Below are 17,685 nucleotides of genomic sequence, written 5' to 3' on the forward strand. Positions count from 1 at the left end.
TTAACAGGTTGTCACTGGACCTCATTCTATTACGAAGCCGTTTTAGACCAATATTGTGGTTTTTGATGAACAAAATGTAAAATAATGATACTTATTACAGTCATAGTTATAGTTCAATATGAAGTACCTGATACTTTGGAGCAACGCGGTGGTGAAGCAGTCAGTGCTCGCGCCTCACAGCAAGAAGATCAACTCCCGGGTGACAAGGGACCTTTTTTGTGTGGAGTTTGCATATTGTCTCCGTGTCTGTGTAGGTCTCCTCTGGGCGCTCCGGTTTGGCCTACCACTTAAAACTGGTTAAATAAAGGTTGATAAAAAAGCGTAAATACCCCCTTTAAATGCCTTGTGCTGTTGTGTTTGCAGGAGCCGAGTTACTGGGTGCAGGTTCATCGTCTGGAACATGGAGACGGAGGAATCCTGGACCAGGACGACCTGCTGTCCGACGTGGTGGACGACAAGGACCGGGTGAGTCACGCCGCTGCTGTTTCCTGCTCAGATTTAAGGCTCGACCTGCTGTGCCAATGCAAATGCAGAATGGTGCAGCAAATAGAAGCTCCTGCTGGCTGGATTCAAGATGTTCGGGATGGATGATGTTCGGAGTAAGAAGGACAGTTTGGATGTTCTTGGAGATGAAGTCAGATGTGTCCAGATTGAGATGGAGGCCTGTAGTAGTGATGACAAGCTTCTACTCACTTACTACTGTCTAATAAAGAAAAGTACTCTTCCATTTATGGCGAAAATGACAATTATACATTGATTTGGATCATAGTTAAAATCATAATTATTTCAACAATTCCCTCTACAGTGTCAAAGAGGGAGAGGAAACATTGATACAATACTGTCTATACTTTTAGTGTCTTGTGACATTTTGTTCCAATGTAGATTAGAAAAGTGGCTTTGCTCCAAGTTCTGAAGGGCAAAACGAGTTCACATACCAGTGTGAAAGGAACATTTTTGTAATTGAATAGTGCTGTGGTTCCCAACGTGCTTCTACAGCATCTTCATTATAGTCCAATAATATTATAATATAAATGAACCTCATGTTGGAGTTATAATTAGTTCATACTTGTGTTTTAGTCCTGATGTAGACTTGGTTTGGTCTTGTCTTTCTAGTTCTAGTTTAGCCCTGGTCTAGTCCAGGTTTAGTTCTGAGATTAGTCCAAATATATAAATGATTTGCCGGCAGTTTTGCTTGTCATCTTGGTGAAGTTCATAATGTAACTTCCTGGTTGGACTTGGGTATCAGATTTGGCATTAGTTACTAAGCAATCATATTGTGGGGCAAAGTTGATCATGTCATAATCTCAGATCACATTTAACTCTATGGGAGATTCACTGTTTTTGAAAGAATTTTTTAAAGGTCAAAAGAAATAGAAATCCACAAACATCATCATTATTATCATTATTATTTGGGATATATTCATTTTATGGTTTAAAGTCCAGCAGTCACATCTTCTGAGTTGATTAATTGCACATATTTCTGATGTTATTATGAAAAAAACTGGCTTCCTTTACATAAACTTTCATTTAATTCTGGATTTTTGATTAATGTATTGATTTATTATTGATTTATTTAATTTGATTACAAAATGCCCCTTGACTGACTTATAATAAACAGTAACCACAGTTACTATCCCACCAAACAAAGTCATATTTCTAAATTAAAAACATGAAAACCTCTCACGTCTCCAACACCATTGCAGCAATCTAATCCTTGCCAGCTGAAAAGAGTTTCTTATTGAAATATGACGAGTGAGGCACAATCCTGTGTGAGCCAAGCCCCGCCCAGTGAGGGACTGTAAATAATTACCCACAATCCCCCTGCAGCTCCTCATGAGATGAGTCTGGGTCACCCGGGTCATGGCCCTCGACTTGACTTTTATGGATATATTTTATTCACTATCCCCTTCTTTTAGATGGATGTAAATCAATACCACTACTACTAATACTGCTTCAACTACTACTACTTCTACTACTACTACCACTACTACTACTGTACTACAATTACTACGAGGGTTGTAAAAGTAGTGAAAATCAGATACTAATTGATACCAAAACTAATCAAAACCAGGTACTAATCTGAGTATTTGAATGATTGAAAACTTGACCTTGACTTGTAAAAGTAATTTTTTAAATGATCCTTGAGGTATGAAAATCTGTGTCACAAATCAAGTATATTCTTTAGTATCGAAATCAAGAATAAATGTTTGTATTGGGAAAAAACTAATTGCTGCTACTACTACTACAAATACTATTGTAGCATACAACCATCACAGCAATTACTACTAAGACGGCACTATTTGACACAAATATATGTATATATGTTGTTTTTATAAGTGATAAGATTTAATCTATTATTTGAACACATTTTGTATTGCATTTACTGTATGTTGAGTCTGTTTTTCTGTAGTAGTAATAATACAAATAATAATAATATATATCCATAAACAACATGACAGGAATCAAACAGCTATAGTATTTGTTTAGGCCGTTTTGTTTTTTGTTGCAATTATTTATCACAGAAAGAAGGGGAAATTACACATTTTTTCTCACTAATTCAGTGCAATGTGATGCCTAAATTACATGATAAAGTACCGTGATATATAAATGCAACTGCATTCAAGTTCACCAAATAAAAGAGTAACTGTACTGGGAACTGTCACCCGTCAGTGCAGGAGTGTGACAGAACTAGGGTCACGTTCAGGTCACAGAGGTACACGCCCACAGCCTGGATCCACAGATGGTAAGAGGAGCCAAAGAGGGGAGGAGTTTGCACATCGACTGCACTTTAAAGGTGCTGTAGTCAAAATGGTCGAAATATTAGTTTCATTTAAGGGGAATATTATGCAAAATCAATTTTAACTTTGTTACAATCATTATTGTAAAGTTGTATTTTGATTCCTGCTTGTTTGAGTTAACCCTGTATTGTTCTGCAACTGAGGCCCGAGAGCTCAGAAATTTTGTTTTGTTTTCACCTCCCCCCTATCCCCGCCCACATCCCTCAACTTAGTTGCGATTATTTGAAAAATGAAGACTCAGAGTGACACATGTCGAGTTCTAAAATGTCATGTAGCTACTTTTAAAAAATAAAATAATTTAAATGAAAATCTGCCGCCTGTAGGGTGAAATGTTACTATGAAGAGGCGGGGCTTATCAGTTCTGCAGTTTTGAACAGGAAGTAAATGGACCTGTTTCTATTACTCAGCCATTTTAGATCAATAATGCAGGTTACGCTGGACAACATGTAAAATCATGATCTACTTATGTTATAGTTCAATACTAAGTAGCTGGAAAAAATAATAATATGTCTCCTTTAAATAAGTCGTCTTAAAATCCAAATCATTTTCTTTGGATCAACTCAAAATAATGACATGGGAAATGCACAGATTTATTTTGGGTCGACTTTGTGTATCGCATTACTAATATTTGATTTGTAAAGATACATAAAGTTGAATGGGTTTATCCCGGCGATGCTTGTAGTACTCTCAGTTGTAGTATCTGGGTCAGGGTTGTTTTTTTAAGTCAGATGCCCTTCCTCAATAATATGAAAATGTCAATGTAGTTTAGCTGTGGTTATTGCTATTGTTGAACTCCTAGATTGACTGGAGATATAGAACTTACTGTCTGTCTGATGCTGTTGGTTACCGTGGTTACCTGTCAGCAGAGATACAGGCACAGCTGGTTTGCACCTGACATCTGAAGCACCTTTTAAACAAGCTGAACTTAGACACTTAGAACACTGATTAAAATAAGTAGGGTCGGTTTGGAGATCACTGCATAGAAGTTTCATGATTTAAATTTTAAATAAAACAATGTACTAAGAGGCTAAGATGTTTCATTGCAGGCTAATAAATTAGACATTGGCCCATTCTCCCCATTCATTCTCCCATCAATTTAGTGAAATTGATGAATAAAATAGCACTTTACATGGGGATGATGACTGTTTCGCACGGTCTTCACACATTTACAACAATATTGTTCAATTTTACCCCTACTAAATGAGTGGACGTGTTAGTGAGTGTTTGGATGCGATTTTATGCACACTTTGGGCGCACTTTCCCAGCCATTCTTCGTAAAGCGTTACAGAACTAAAAGGCCTCTCGTCAGCTTGTGGCGCTCGGGCCAATTTAAGGTTTCATTCATGTTGAATGTGCGCAGTTCTCCTGTCACCTCATTGCTCTGTCAAAGAAACTTTCCTCGAATTGGCTGCAGTGTGGACAAAAGGATGGAGTTGCCGTTCCGTGTTTGCTCGTGAACGGGGAGGTTTTCACGAGCACTACTTTCGCTCGTTGTTGACCTGAGGGAGAGGTTATTACATTGTTGTGCAAATTCAAAATGCTCAGTTTAGTAGATCTAATACATCTCTCATGCAATGCTATCTGTGATCTTATTATATTTAGTAATTCAGTACTCGTTTACAGTGTTGGGCAAAGCCTTCAAATAGTAATCAGTTAAAGTCACCTTCTCCCCCAAAGTAACGGTGTTAGTAAATGTATTACTGAGTGAGAAAAGTAACAGATCTCATGTACTGTACAGCCAACAACAACAACAACACAACTGCCAATCCAACTCTCTGAACCGCTGCCAAATAGACATTTAAAATAACTGCACTCCGGAGAAAGCAGGCGGCTGTATACTTGCCTGGCTCAAGTCTTTTTATCGATCTTTAAACTCCAAGCGCTCCTGGCACTTGTTTTTTTACTTTAACAAAGAGCCGTCAAATAGCAATCAATATCCTGAAAATCTACTCGTATACTTCTTGTTTCCTCATGTGTTTTGCAAAGAAGAAGAGCATGAAGTGTCAGGAAGTGTTAACACCCCCTTCTGATTGATCACTTACAGTCGATCGATTTTTTTAAGCAATCGCTGTCTCTACGTCTTGATTTTGCTCCTGTTCAATGCCCCAGGCCGGGGGTCTGCAGGGGTGCAAAAGGTGTTAAAGGTGTTTGCACTCTCATTTGTACACAGTCAAATGACAAGTCCAGTTACATTGGCAGTAGCTACAGAGAAAAAGTAATTCATTAGAGTAACTTTGGTTGTTAATTACACCTTTATTTATGCTTTATTATTGCTTAATAGTGGTGCGTTCGTCTTAAGTGTCACATGTCAGTCTTGCACAGAGGTAAATGTACAGTAGAGCTACAAAATTTCAGAAAAAAATCTAATTGCGATATTTCTGTAAAGAATTGCGATTCAATTTGCGATTGTGATATTCAAAGTTTACATTTGAGCACGAACAGACCAAAAGTCTGAAATCAGCTTATGACTTGACTTAAACTACTAAAGACTCATGTTGTCTGAGCATGTTTGTACACATCTAAACTGCAGGATTATATTTTGTTTGAATGTTTATTATGCATTGTTCCCACTTCATCTTAAATACAAAACAATTGCTGTCAATTTTTCTTTTTTTTTTTCTTTTTCAAACTGAAAGAAAAGACAGAAGATGAAACAAAAAGGAGGAAAAATACATACAAGGGCACGGCCAAAGAAAACAGATTTAGTCATAAAAAAGAAAAGAAAAACTAAGTGCATCCCATGAAAGGTTAAGGCGTATACATTTAAAAATGATTGTCCCATTTATTTCAGATTCTTTTAAATTTGTCCATTTCCAAGTTGAGTCCATGTCTAAACTGAATTTGATATTTTGTTGTTTGTGGAGGAAATTACGGCGAATTATTATTTGCTAATTACATCCATTCATATTGCAATTAATCGCAGCAAGTACAGTACAAGTACAGTTACTTCAAAACAGTATTGATAAAGTTAGTACAAAGCCTGCACAAACTCACTGAAATAAGAGTAAAAAAGGATGTGGGAAAAGTACGAGTAACAAGTAAATGTAATCAGAAGGACAAAACATTAAATAACATTCATAATTTGGTCCTTTTCGCATTCTCAACATAAATCTTTTGTCACTTGTAGCTTTATTGGCAGTGTAAAGAAAGCAGCAGGATAAATATGACGTCTCCTGACTGGCTTTGTGTCCTGTGATGAGATGTTTGCTTGTCTGACGCTTTAGTCGTGGATCCAGTCCGACCAGTTCTGTCCTCACAGCTCAGGATCCTGAAGACCGCGGCGCTTACACCATTTCACACCTCTGCAGGAAATGTCATCAATATTATAATCCGAATTTGTGAACGTTTGGAAAAGCAAATGCTAAATTCTGAGGAGTAACAGATCCATAGTGTATTTGACAAAACAGTAATGCTACACGTGCGCCGAATGCTTTAGCCTATGACTCAAATTGTGTCGTTTGCCATGTCTTTTGTCTGGGATTACGCCATGTTTCAGCTTGTTTTTAATAACTGCTATAATGACTTGGCAGTTATGGATTAAACCCTGTTATTGTTGGAATTGTAATCAAATAATTATATCCAATTTAATCTAAGAGTTTGGTTGTACCACTTTATAATAACTACACTTTTAAAAGTCTTAGTAAAGCATGAACAAAGACTCACTTCATAATGAACAAATGGTTTATTCAAGCTTAGTAACTATTTTATTAAAGGGAGTTAGGGTTGAATATCAATAATGTAGTTGCTAAGCCTGAATTCTTATGAATAAATCATTTGGTCAGTCTTTGGTAATGCTTCATTAAGGCTAATTAAGATATAGTTATTATATACATCTAAATTTGTATATGAATTTACTATTTGGTGGTTCTGTATTTGGTTCACTGCTACCATCTAGTGGAGGAATTATTAATATGCAGTGCTTCATATGCAGACTTCAGACAGTTAAAAAAAAAAAAAATATATATATATATATTTTTTTGTTGTTGGTATAAAGCAAGAATTGTATGAATATCTAAAAATCTAATCGACAGTGCATTTTGAGGGGTTAAGTCACATTTGATTTGATAAAGCTGCTCACACGCTGGAGGAATGTAATCTGTTACTCTGTGAATGGAAGTGAATACAGATTTCACTGTGTTTTGCTTATGGCTCCAATAAACATGAACAATCCTAAAACAGTGGTGTTTCTTTTCACAATTCCTAAAATGTTTGTTCCGGTATATTCCTAATAATGATCAGTGATTGAAATAATTTTGTGCAATGCTTAGTTTTTCTTTATTTATTCCGTTTTGTCCACCATCTAATAAAAGGGAACTATCAAGCTGCTTAATATGCTGCACATAAAAATAAAGCTGTTATTCACTTATTTCCAGTCAAATCAATCATTCTGGGAAGCATCAGAGTCAATTTGTACTCCAAAGGAGTACCCTAAAATAAAATAAAAAATGAATAGGACTTTTATACAGATTCCACCTGGACACCTTTGCTTTATTTCAAGTCCCGAAAACACAGTTTTAGTGAATTTACCTTCAGCTTTACCTTCATTTAAAAGAGAATTGTCAAAACCCAATAAATGCTAATTTTAGTGTCAATCAGCCGATCCCTCCAGAAATCATCTTTAACCATTCATATTTTTAACAAAGAAAATCTAGGCAGGGTTTAAAATCTGATTTCCTCTGTGCAGAGCTTGGTTCTACTTATGATGAGAGTAAAATAGACTCCAGAGTCCAAAACTACAGAGTCTCAGCTTCACAAAGGCTCCAGCCAATTGTTTGTGCTCCAGAGGGTCAGGAACAGCTTCAGTTTTAAATGAGGAACATTTTTTCAGGTGTTTTAGGAAAAATAGGCCCTAAGTTTATATATTTTGATAAAATTGAATATTTGCGAATACAATTAATAGAATGCCAAGTTCCGCACCTGGACAAAATGCTGAACCTTTAGGGAGTCACGTAAGCACGCAGTTGTAATGAACACATTTAGAGACAGAAATAAGCGTCTTCTGATGATTTTCCATCCATCCATCCATTTTCTACCGCTTGTTCCCTTTCGGGGTCGCGGGTGACTGGAGCCTATCCCAGTGACTTCGGGCCTTAGGCGGGGTACACCCTGGACAGTGGCCAACTTGTCACAGGGCCAACACAGAGACATAGACATTACAGACAGTTCACGCTCACATTCATTCACTAGGGCCAATTTAGAGTCACCAATTTTGCCTGACACATGCATGTCTTTGGACGGTGGGAGGAGCCGGAGAACCCGGAGAGAACCCACGGTAACACGGGGAGAACATGCAGACTCCACCCAGAGAGAGTTGTGAGCACAGAATAAGAGCTCCGGAGCTCCACCTTTGACATCAAAAATAGAGTGTTTCCTGAGGCTCAGAGCTAAATAACCTCGTAAACAGGATTGATGGACCAAGCGTGAATGAAGCTAAATACAACTCCAGGTGTGTTTTTGATGAGAGAACAGTTATGAGATGGTTAAAAGCTCAAGACAATCAATTTGGTCCTATAATATATGTGTCCTATAAAGTCACAGCATTTCACACCTCATAAACGTACTGCTATTATTATCAACGAAGCTGATTACTAGTGTTAAATATCTTAACATGTACCGAAGCGTGATGCTGCAGTTACACTATTGCACCACAGAGGGGCGCTCCTGACCAACCATCAGCTCCTGCCATTTTCCAGCAGATTATGCCCTCTTTAGTGAACGCCCCCCGCAGTCGCCGGGACAGACGTGTTAGTCAGCAGCAAGCGTTAATACCAGACAAGAGGCTCGCAGTCAGAAAGCCGTCTACTCCCCGCGCACACACGCCACTTTACGGGCCCCTGAACTGTGTGCGTCGTCATGGCAACGGGCGTCGGGGGCCACATTAACACCTGTGCCACTGCGCCGGGGCGAGATCCAGCCGGGAGTGAAATTAGGCAGAGCTAAAGCAGGTCCCTGTGCAGCTGACCCCCAAAACGCCCTCAGGAGACTTTGGCTTTGTCTGGTACATTTTATACATTTGTTTGTGTCGCAAACGTGAATGACAAACGAACATCTCCAGTAATAAGAGTTTTTTTCTGGCACAATGTTCGACGTCTTCTCTGTCAGCACACACAAACAAAAGTGCAATGTTTTTCACAATAGCCCGAGAAAGTGGTTCAATTATTGGACTTCAAAAACGGGATTGTTGTCAGTTGAAATGGCTTTAAACCATGAGATTAATATTGCAAGATCGCTCAGCCAAACCCAAACTAATAATGAGAAGGTAAGATACTTCTTTTAAGAACAGTAAATCTCCCTTAGCGGTATAAAAAAGCCATTGTCCACCATCAGAGATTATGACATCATCATATTCACTGATTCTGATACCAATATTGATATTCGTGCTGATCCTAGACAATGTAATGGGTCTGATACTCATTTTAGCCATTTTGAGACAAACATAATAAGGGTTAAGGTTAGGGTTAGGGTTAGGGTTAGGGTTAAGGTTAGGGTTAGGGTTAGGGTTAGGGTTAAGGTTAGGGTTAGGGTTAGGGTTAGGGTTAGGGTTAAGGTTAAGGTTAGGGTTAGGGTTAGGGTTAGGGTTAGGGTTAAGGTTAGGGTTAGGGTTAAGGTTAGGGTTAAGGTTAGGGTTAGGGTTAGGGTTAAGGTTAGGGTTAAGGTTAGGGTTAAGGTTAGGGTTAAGGTTAGGGTTAGGGTTAGGGTTAAGGTTAGGGTTAAGGTTAGGGTTAGGGTTAAGGTTAGGGTTAGGGTTAGGGTTAAGGTTAGGGTTAGGGTTAGGGTTAGGGTTAGGGTTAAGGTTAGGGTTAAGGTTAGGGTTAGGGTTAAGGTTAAGGTTAGGGTTAAGGTTAGGGTTAAGGTTAGGGTTAAGGTTAGGGTTAAGGTTAAGGTTATGGTTAGGGTTAGGGTTAAGGTTAGGGTTAGGGTTAAGGTTAGGGTTAGGGTTAGGGTTAAGGTTAGGGTTAGGGTTAAGGTTAGGGTTAAGGTTAAGGTTATGGTTAGGGTTAAGGTTAGGGTTAAGGTTAGGGTTATGGTTAAGGTTAGGGTTAGGGTTAAGGTTAGGGTTAGGGTTAGGGTTAGGGTTAGGGTTAAGGTTAGGGTTAAGGTTAGGGTTAGGGTTAAGGTTAGGGTTAAGGTTAAGGTTAGGGTTAAGGTTAGGGTTAAGGTTAGGGTTAGGGTTAAGGTTAGGGTTAGGGTTAAGGTTAGGGTTAGGGTTAAGGTTAAGGTTAGGGTTAGGGTTAAGGTTAAGGTTAGGGTTAAGGTTAGGGTTATGGTTATGGTTATGGTTATGGTTATGGTTAAGGTTAGGGTTAAGGTTAGGGTTATGGTTATGGTTAAGGTTAGGGTTAAGGTTAAGGTTAGGGTTAAGGTTATGGTTATGGTTAAGGTTAGGGTTAAGGTTAGGGTTAGCCATGAGGCTATAATTGGGCTCTAAAGGACAACTATTAATTATTTGTATTGTTATTAGCCTTTAAACATCCTCTTGAGTACCTTGGTTTGGATCTGGTTATGTTTTAGAACAAAAACATTTATTTGGATCTCTGCTGTTTAAAGTGGGACTACCAATGATTTGACTGATACAGACTGTTTCATATAAACAATTTAGTTCATGTCACGCTGGCCTCACACTTCCTGGTCTCAGCATGTTCAGCTGTTCTGATCGTGATTCAGAACGGAGTGTTTTTGACTCTCAGAGGGGAGAGGACGTCTTAACTAGGATTACTCAAACTAGTGTCAATGAAGCTAAACGTTACTTCAGCTGTGTGTGTGTGTGTGTGTGTGTGTGCATGACCTCTGTGTGTGTGTGTGTGTGCCTGACTTCTGTGTGTGTCTGTGTGTGTGTGTGTGTGTGCATGACCTCTGTGTGTGTCTATGTGTGTGTGTGTGTGTGTGTGCATGACGTGTGCGTTTGTGTGTGTGTGTGTGTGTGCATGACCTCTGTGTGTGTGTGTGTCTGCCTGACTTCTGTGTGTGTCTGTGTGTGTGTGTGTGTGTGTGCATGACCTCTGTGTGTGTCTGTGTGTGTGTGTGTGTGCATGACGTGTGTGTTTGTGTGTGTGTTTGTGTGTGCATGACTTCTGTGTGTGTCTGTGTGTGTGTGTGTGTGTGTGCATGACGTGTGTGTTTGTGTGTGTGTTTGTGTGTGCATGACGTCTGTGTGTGTGTGTGCATGACGTGTGTATTTGTGTGTGTGTTTGTGTGTGCATGATGTCTGTGTGTTTGTGCATGACGTGTGTGTATGTGTGTGCATGACGTGTGTGTGTGTGTGCATGACGTTTGTGTGTGTGTGTGTGTGTGTGTGCATGACGTGTGTGTGTGTGTGATGCTGTGTGTGCTGTGTGTGTGTGTGTATGTGTGTCTGTCTGTGTGTGTGTGTGTGTGCATGACGTGTGTGTGTGTATGACGTGTGTGTGTGTGTGCATGACGTGTGTGTGTGTGTGTGTGCATGATGTCTGTGTGTTTGTGCATGACGTTTGTGTGTGTGTGTGTGTGTGCATGACGTGTGTCTGTGTGTGTGCATGACGTTTGTTTGTTTGTGTGTGTGTGTGTGTGTGTGTGTGATGCTGTGTGTGCTGTGTGTGTGTGTGTGTGTGTGTATGTGTGTGTCTGTCTGTGTGTGTGTGTGTGTGTGTGCATGACGTGTGTGTGTGTATGACGTGTGTGTGTGTGTGTGTGCATGACGTGTGTGTGTGTGTGTTTGTGTGTGTGTGCATGACGTGGGTGTGTGTGTGTGTGCATGACGTGTGTGTGTGTGTATGACGTGTGTGTGTGTGCATGACGTGTGTGTGTGTGTGTATGCATGACGTGTGTGTGTGTGTGTGTGTGCATGACGTGTGTGTGTGTGTGTGTGTGTACATGACGTGTGTGTGTGTGTGTGTGCATGACGTGTGTGTGTGTGTGTGCATGACGTGTGTGTGTGTGTGTGCATGACGTGTGTGTGTGTGCATGACGTGTGTGTGTGTGTGTGCATGACGTGTGTGTGTGTGTATGTGTGTCTGTCTGTGTGTGTGTGTGTGTGTGCATGACGTGTGTGTGTGTGTGTGTGTGTGCATGACGTGTGTGTGTGTGTGTTTGTGTGTGTGTGCATGACGTGTGTGTGTGTGTGTGCATGACGTGTGTGTGTGTGTATGACGTGTGTGTGTGTGTGTGTGTGTATGCATGACGTGTGTGTGTGTGTGTGTGTGCATGACGTGTGTGTGTGTGTGTGTACATGACGTGTGTGTGTGTGTGTGCATGACGTGTGTGTGTGTGTGTGCATGACGTGTGTGTGTGTGTGTGTGCATGACGTGTGTGTGTGTACATGACGTGTGTGTGTGTGTGTGTGCATGACGTGTGTGTGTGTGTGTGTGTGCATGACGTGTGTGTGTGTGTGTGTGTGTACGTGTGTGTGTGTGTGTGTGTGTGTGCATGACGTGATTGTGTCTGTGCATGACGTGTGTGTGTGTGTGTGTACGTGTGTGTGTGTGTGTGTGTCTGTGTGTACGTGTGTGTGTGTGTGTGTGTACGTGTGTACGTGTGTGTGTGTGTGTACGTGTGTGTGTGTGTGTGTGTGTGTGCATGACGTGTGTGTGTGTGTGTGTCTGTGTGTACGTGTGTGTGTGTGTGTGTGCATGACGTGTGTGTGTGTGTGTGCATGACGTGTGTGTGTGTGTGTGTGTGTGCATGACGTGTGTGTGTGTGTGTGCATGACGTGTGTGTGTGTGTATGTGTGTCTGTCTGTGTGTGTGTGTGTGTGCATGACGTGTGTGTGTGTATGACGTGTGTGTGTGTGTGTGTGTGCATGACGTGTGTGTGTGTGTGTGTATGCATGACGTGTGTGTGTGTGTGTGTGTGCATGACGTGTGTGTGTGTGTGTGTGTACATGACGTGTGTGTGTGTGTGTGTGTGTGCATGACGTGTGTGTGTGTGTGTGCATGACGTGTGTGTGTGTGTGTGTGTGCATGACGTGTGTGTGTGTACATGACGTGTGTGTGTGTGTGTGTGCATGACGTGTGTGTGTGTGTGTGTGTGTGCATGACGTGTGTGTGTGTGTGTGTGTGTACGTGTGTGTGTGTGTGCATGACGTGATTGTGTCTGTGCATGACGTGTGTGTGTGTGTGTGTGTGTACGTGTGTGTGTGTGTCTGTGTGTACGTGTGTGTGTGTGTGTGTGTACGTGTGTACGTGTGTGTGTGTGTGTGTGTGTGTACGTGTGTGTGTGTGTGTGTGTGCATGACGTGTGTGTGTGTGTGTGTGTCTGTGTGTACGTGTGTGTGTGTGTGTGTCTGTGTGTACGTGTGTGTGTGTGTGTGTGTGTGTGTGCATGAGCCTGTGCCCTGACATGCTCTGACAGGATCTGCCTGTGATGGGTCTTATTACGCCTGACACTGTGGGCAGCTGTGTGGACAGTCCAGCTCCACCAGCACCATCACCACCATCAGCACCATCACCACATGCCACAGAACCAGAGCACCGGGGCAAGGGCACTGAGCAGAGGACATGAGACGTGTGAGGAGGCTCTGGTCATGTGTGTGCGTGTGATTGTACATGTGAGCGTGCGAGTGGTGAATGTGTCAGACACAAGATGCTGCTGCTGGTTGACAGCTGTCAGGCCGGCTTTGGTTCCTCTGTCTGCAGACTTTGCCAAACGAGCCCATTACGTGCTGTGGTGGACTGAAGCACCAGAGGCGGATCTGGGTCAGTCGCCATGAGACATGCCTGACAGGGACGACACTGTCCTACTGAGAGACCAATCCTCTGCCCCCCCACCCCCCGCTAAGACCCCCCAGGGTGCTCCTAGATGTGCTCACAAAGACTGCACTTTGGATCGGATTTCGTTTTATGTTTGTTTGCTTTTTCATGTTTAGGCCCAAACACATTTCAAAGTTTGAATGTACAATTTCCCACTTAATTATTTGGAAGTGTCTACAGAGCCGCGGCGCGCGGCCGAAACTGCCATGTTATTTTGTGCCGCGGCTCCTGAAACTGCTGCGCTATTTGACCGCGCCGTTTTAGACCGCGCCGGGTTAAGGTTAGGGTTAAGGTTAGGGTCAGGGTTAGGGTTAGTTTTAGGGTTAGCCATGAGGCTATATGGCAGTGCCGCGGTTCCTGAAACTGCTGGGCCATTTGCAGCCACGGCCTAATTATTTAGGGATGGGACAAGCCCTTGTGCCACGAGATATTGATACAATGACCACCAGGCTGTGCCCACATTTGCTTTGGACAAAAAACCTCTGAGTTGCACCTCTTAAGAAGATGTAGTTCAAAAAATGTGCTTGTTTTTTTTGCTAATGGCAGGTGGAGATAAAGGACAGAACAGACTCAAAAATATGTTACTTAAAGATTAAATATTGTGCATTATTCGTATTGTTATTAGCCTTTAAACATGCTCTTAAGTACCTTTGTTTTACTACTAAAAATTATTCATTCATAACAAGCAAAATTATAATTGGTAACGGTTGGTAACGGTATAACGGTTTACTTGATCTTCTTTTTGCTTTTTAGCTGTCAGGTACAAACTAAATATCAGCGTTAGAGTGGAGCTTGTTCACATTTGCGATACAACATGTTTTGAGAAAATTCTTTCATACAATATACATAAACTTCTATACATTCCTCACTCCAAACGACAGAACCTGAGCTCATACTGCGCCTCCAAACTGTGTCTGGTGTACATATGCAGAGCCGTGCGCCTGTGGGCCGGCTCTGTGCTGCGGCGGGTCCTCCTCTGCATGACAAGTATCCCTCCAGCTCCTCCAAGAGTCTGCAGAGCGTGAGCACATGCAGGGGCCCGTTCTCCACACTCCGCCACTCCTCTCTCAACCACATACTGTTTAATTACCCCAACAGCCAAAGTCACTGCAAGGTCGCCTCCGCAAGATCCCCCTTTTCCAATAGACTTCAGGCCGGCCTAATAAATGGTTCTGAATATGAAGCAGCTCGTCCCGGTTGATATATAGATACGCAGGCTTTAAGAATGGTAATTGGCCGAGGGGCGCAGACGGATGGTGTAAGGGTTTGGAAACACTTCAATGTTAGGTCATGTCGTATCAAATTACAGTCCTGCCGAGCTTATTTCCATGTGTTAAAAGGCAGCATGAAATAAAATATCAATGTGGTGTATTCAAAAGTGAGTCAGTGCTAAAAAGTTTGTACTTTTTTTTCCAAACAGGTTGTAATTCTATGTTCTTGAAGTTCAAACACGTTCATGAGACTCATTCAGATCATTTCAGCGCTTAATTCTACTGTGATTTGAGCATCTTTTATTGGTTCCAGTTTAAATAGAATGCCTGTATTCCCCAACTTTTTTTGCCTTGAAGCGTGAACTGCCGGACCACCCGTATTGACAACTGTGGTCCTGACAAATGCTTTTGACATTAGGCTACACGCTCAAAAAGATTATTTATTGCTAACAATTAACCAGCAATTGTGGTGTTTTATGTTCCCACACCTAATTTCCAACCATTTGGTCAGGTTTATTACTAGTACTTCTAGTTCTAATCCTAAAGGTCAAATCAAAATCACACACATGACACTGTAAAATATAAAACAAGAAATTGCAATTCAAAAATTTCCAAAACAGGAGGTTAATTCTATCATTTTCTGACATTTTGTGATGGAGTGAGTAGCAATCCCGGTCCATGAGCTAAGCTGCGCCTTGGCCCGTCTTGGAGCTGGAGATGAGTGCTGGCAGGAGGAGGGCCCAGAAGCTGTGCCAGGGACGCCAGGGAGAGCCCGCTTTGGAGAGCTTTTGGTGGGCCATATTGAGGCAGACCGTGCTGAATCCGCTCTGAAACCTGGCTCTGGGCTGCTACTCCGCTCGTCTGCTCTCGTGTACAAGCTAAGCCCCTGCACTGTCACCAAATACTCAAGATCTCTCTGACTGGATTTTATTTGAGTCGTCACAGATTTCTAGTCTGGTCTTTGTGATAGTATGGATTCCAGTCACTTATGAATGACGTTTTCTTGAAAAGCTTGTACAATTACCTTCCCAGAAACATCTAGAGAACTAGATAAAGTAGCAGAAATTTCAATCCAATCACAACCATCGTGTGTCAGATATGATTCATGATATATCCTATGAAAGTACCAGATTTTATGCATCATTTAATATACTTCCAATGACTCTATCCTCAAATTATAAATCAAATGTTTCAATTACACATACTTGAGTATTAGTTTCCCCAAATACATTTTTACATTAGTAATGCTAATCTTAAGTAGCAGTGCTCTAGTAAGTCAAAGTGTTTTAAGATGTATCGACCAATCAGTTTATGCAATTATTGATGAATTGCTTTATTTTTCAAAATATAATTCCTACGTCTATTTTGCTATTTTCTGATATTGACATTATTTTTGTGGACAATATATATTTTAAACCGAGACACTGCAAATGAATAAGGAGGGAAAAAGAAGGTGAATCTGTTAATTTAAAACTTTACATTCATAAATATAAGACAAATACATCGTTTTCATCTAGAAAAAAATTGCCAAAATTGCAAATATTTGGGACATTTCAATCTGAAAGTTGACTGAGCCAGATTTAAATGAATAGTCTTGCGTTATTTTTGTTGATATCTTGTTAAGTTTAAGATTGTAAAGTTTGGTGCTAATTTCAGGGCTGATCTTTACATCTCTGTGGGAGAAAAATGCATTTGGAGAAAGCGCTCTTTAAAGTTACAATGTCTGCGATAAATCTGTGGATGAAGTGGATTAAATGAAATTATAAAACATATTCAGGAGTGGATTGGCCAATGTTTCCGGGTGAAATCTAAAAATGTTATTGGAGTTTAAATGCGGTTGTATAAAGTCACATGAACTGTTTTTTATCGTCAATAATACCCTCCCCCTGGTGTGTGTGTGTGTCTGTGTGTGTGTGTGTGTGTGTCTGTGTGTGTGTGTGTGTGTGTGTATGTATCCCAGTTCAGCCTCTGCGCTCTAGTTCCAGTTCATACTCTGTGCTCTAGTCCTGGTTCATACTCTGTGCTCTCGTCCCGGTTCATATTCTGTGGTCTAGTCCTGGTTCAGACTCTGTGCTCTAGTATCAGTTCATACTCTGTGCTCAAGTCCTGGTTCAGACTCTGTGCTCTAGTCCCAGTTCAGACTCTGCGCTCTAGTCCCAGTTCATACTCTGCGCTCTAGTCCTGGTTCAGACTCTGTGCTCTAGTCCCAGTTCAGACTCTGTGCTCTAGTCCCGGTTCAGACTCTGTGCTCTAGTCCTGGTTCAGACTCTGTGCTCTAGTCCCGGTTCAGACTCTGTGCTCTAGTCCCAGTTCATACTCTGTGCTCTAGTCCTGGTTCAGACTCTGTGCTCTAGTCCCGGTTCAGACTCTGTGCTCTAGTCCCAGTTCATACTCTGTGCTCAAATCCCGGTTCAGACTCTGTGCTCTAGTCCCAGTTCATACTCTGTGCTCAAATCCCGGTTCAGACTCTGTGCTCTAGTCCTGGTTCAGACTCTGTGCTCTAGTCCCAGTTCATACTCTGCGCTCTAGTCCCGGTTCAGACTCTGTGCTCTAGTCCCAGTTCATACTCTGTGCTCAAATCCCGGTTCAGACTCTGTGCTCTAGTCCCAGTTCATACTCTGTGCTCAAATCCCGGTTCAGACTCTGTGCTCTAGTCCTGGTTCAGACTCTGTGCTCTAGTCCCAGTTCATACTCTGTGCTCTGTGCTGTGATTTGTCTAGTCTCCTCACCACTTGTGCTTTGGGCTCCACCAACCAGAAGGTCATTGGTTCAATCTTGCTCAAGCACCGTGTCTTTTGGCCAGACATTTGATCCGGTTATAAAAGGTTAAAGTTAAAGTTAAGATATACTTTGTTATCCCTGTACTGACATTTGTCCTCTGCATTTGAGTTATGGCCCAGGACTAGTTTATTCTTAAAGAAGGAAACATATAAAGCTCGATGGATCCAGTTT

The 17,685-nt window shown here is 41.5% G+C and overlaps 1 protein-coding gene across 1 annotated transcript in view; it reads left to right on the plus strand.

The window, feature by feature from the left end:
- LOC140364812 (partitioning defective 3 homolog) overlaps window positions 1-17,685 on the plus strand; it is a 554,921-nt gene that overhangs the window by 68,858 nt on the left and 468,378 nt on the right. The window contains exon 2 of the mRNA XM_072451184.1: window positions 364-465. Within this exon, the coding sequence (XP_072307285.1) occupies window positions 364-465 (102 nt within the window). The remainder of the gene's footprint in view (window positions 1-363; window positions 466-17,685) is intronic.

This window comes from Eucyclogobius newberryi, unplaced genomic scaffold, assembly GCF_026437365.1.
Source record: "Eucyclogobius newberryi isolate DKJ021-1_F unplaced genomic scaffold, fEucNew1.0.hap1 SCAF_18, whole genome shotgun sequence".
Taxonomy (NCBI): Eukaryota; Metazoa; Chordata; class Actinopteri; order Gobiiformes; family Gobiidae; genus Eucyclogobius; species Eucyclogobius newberryi.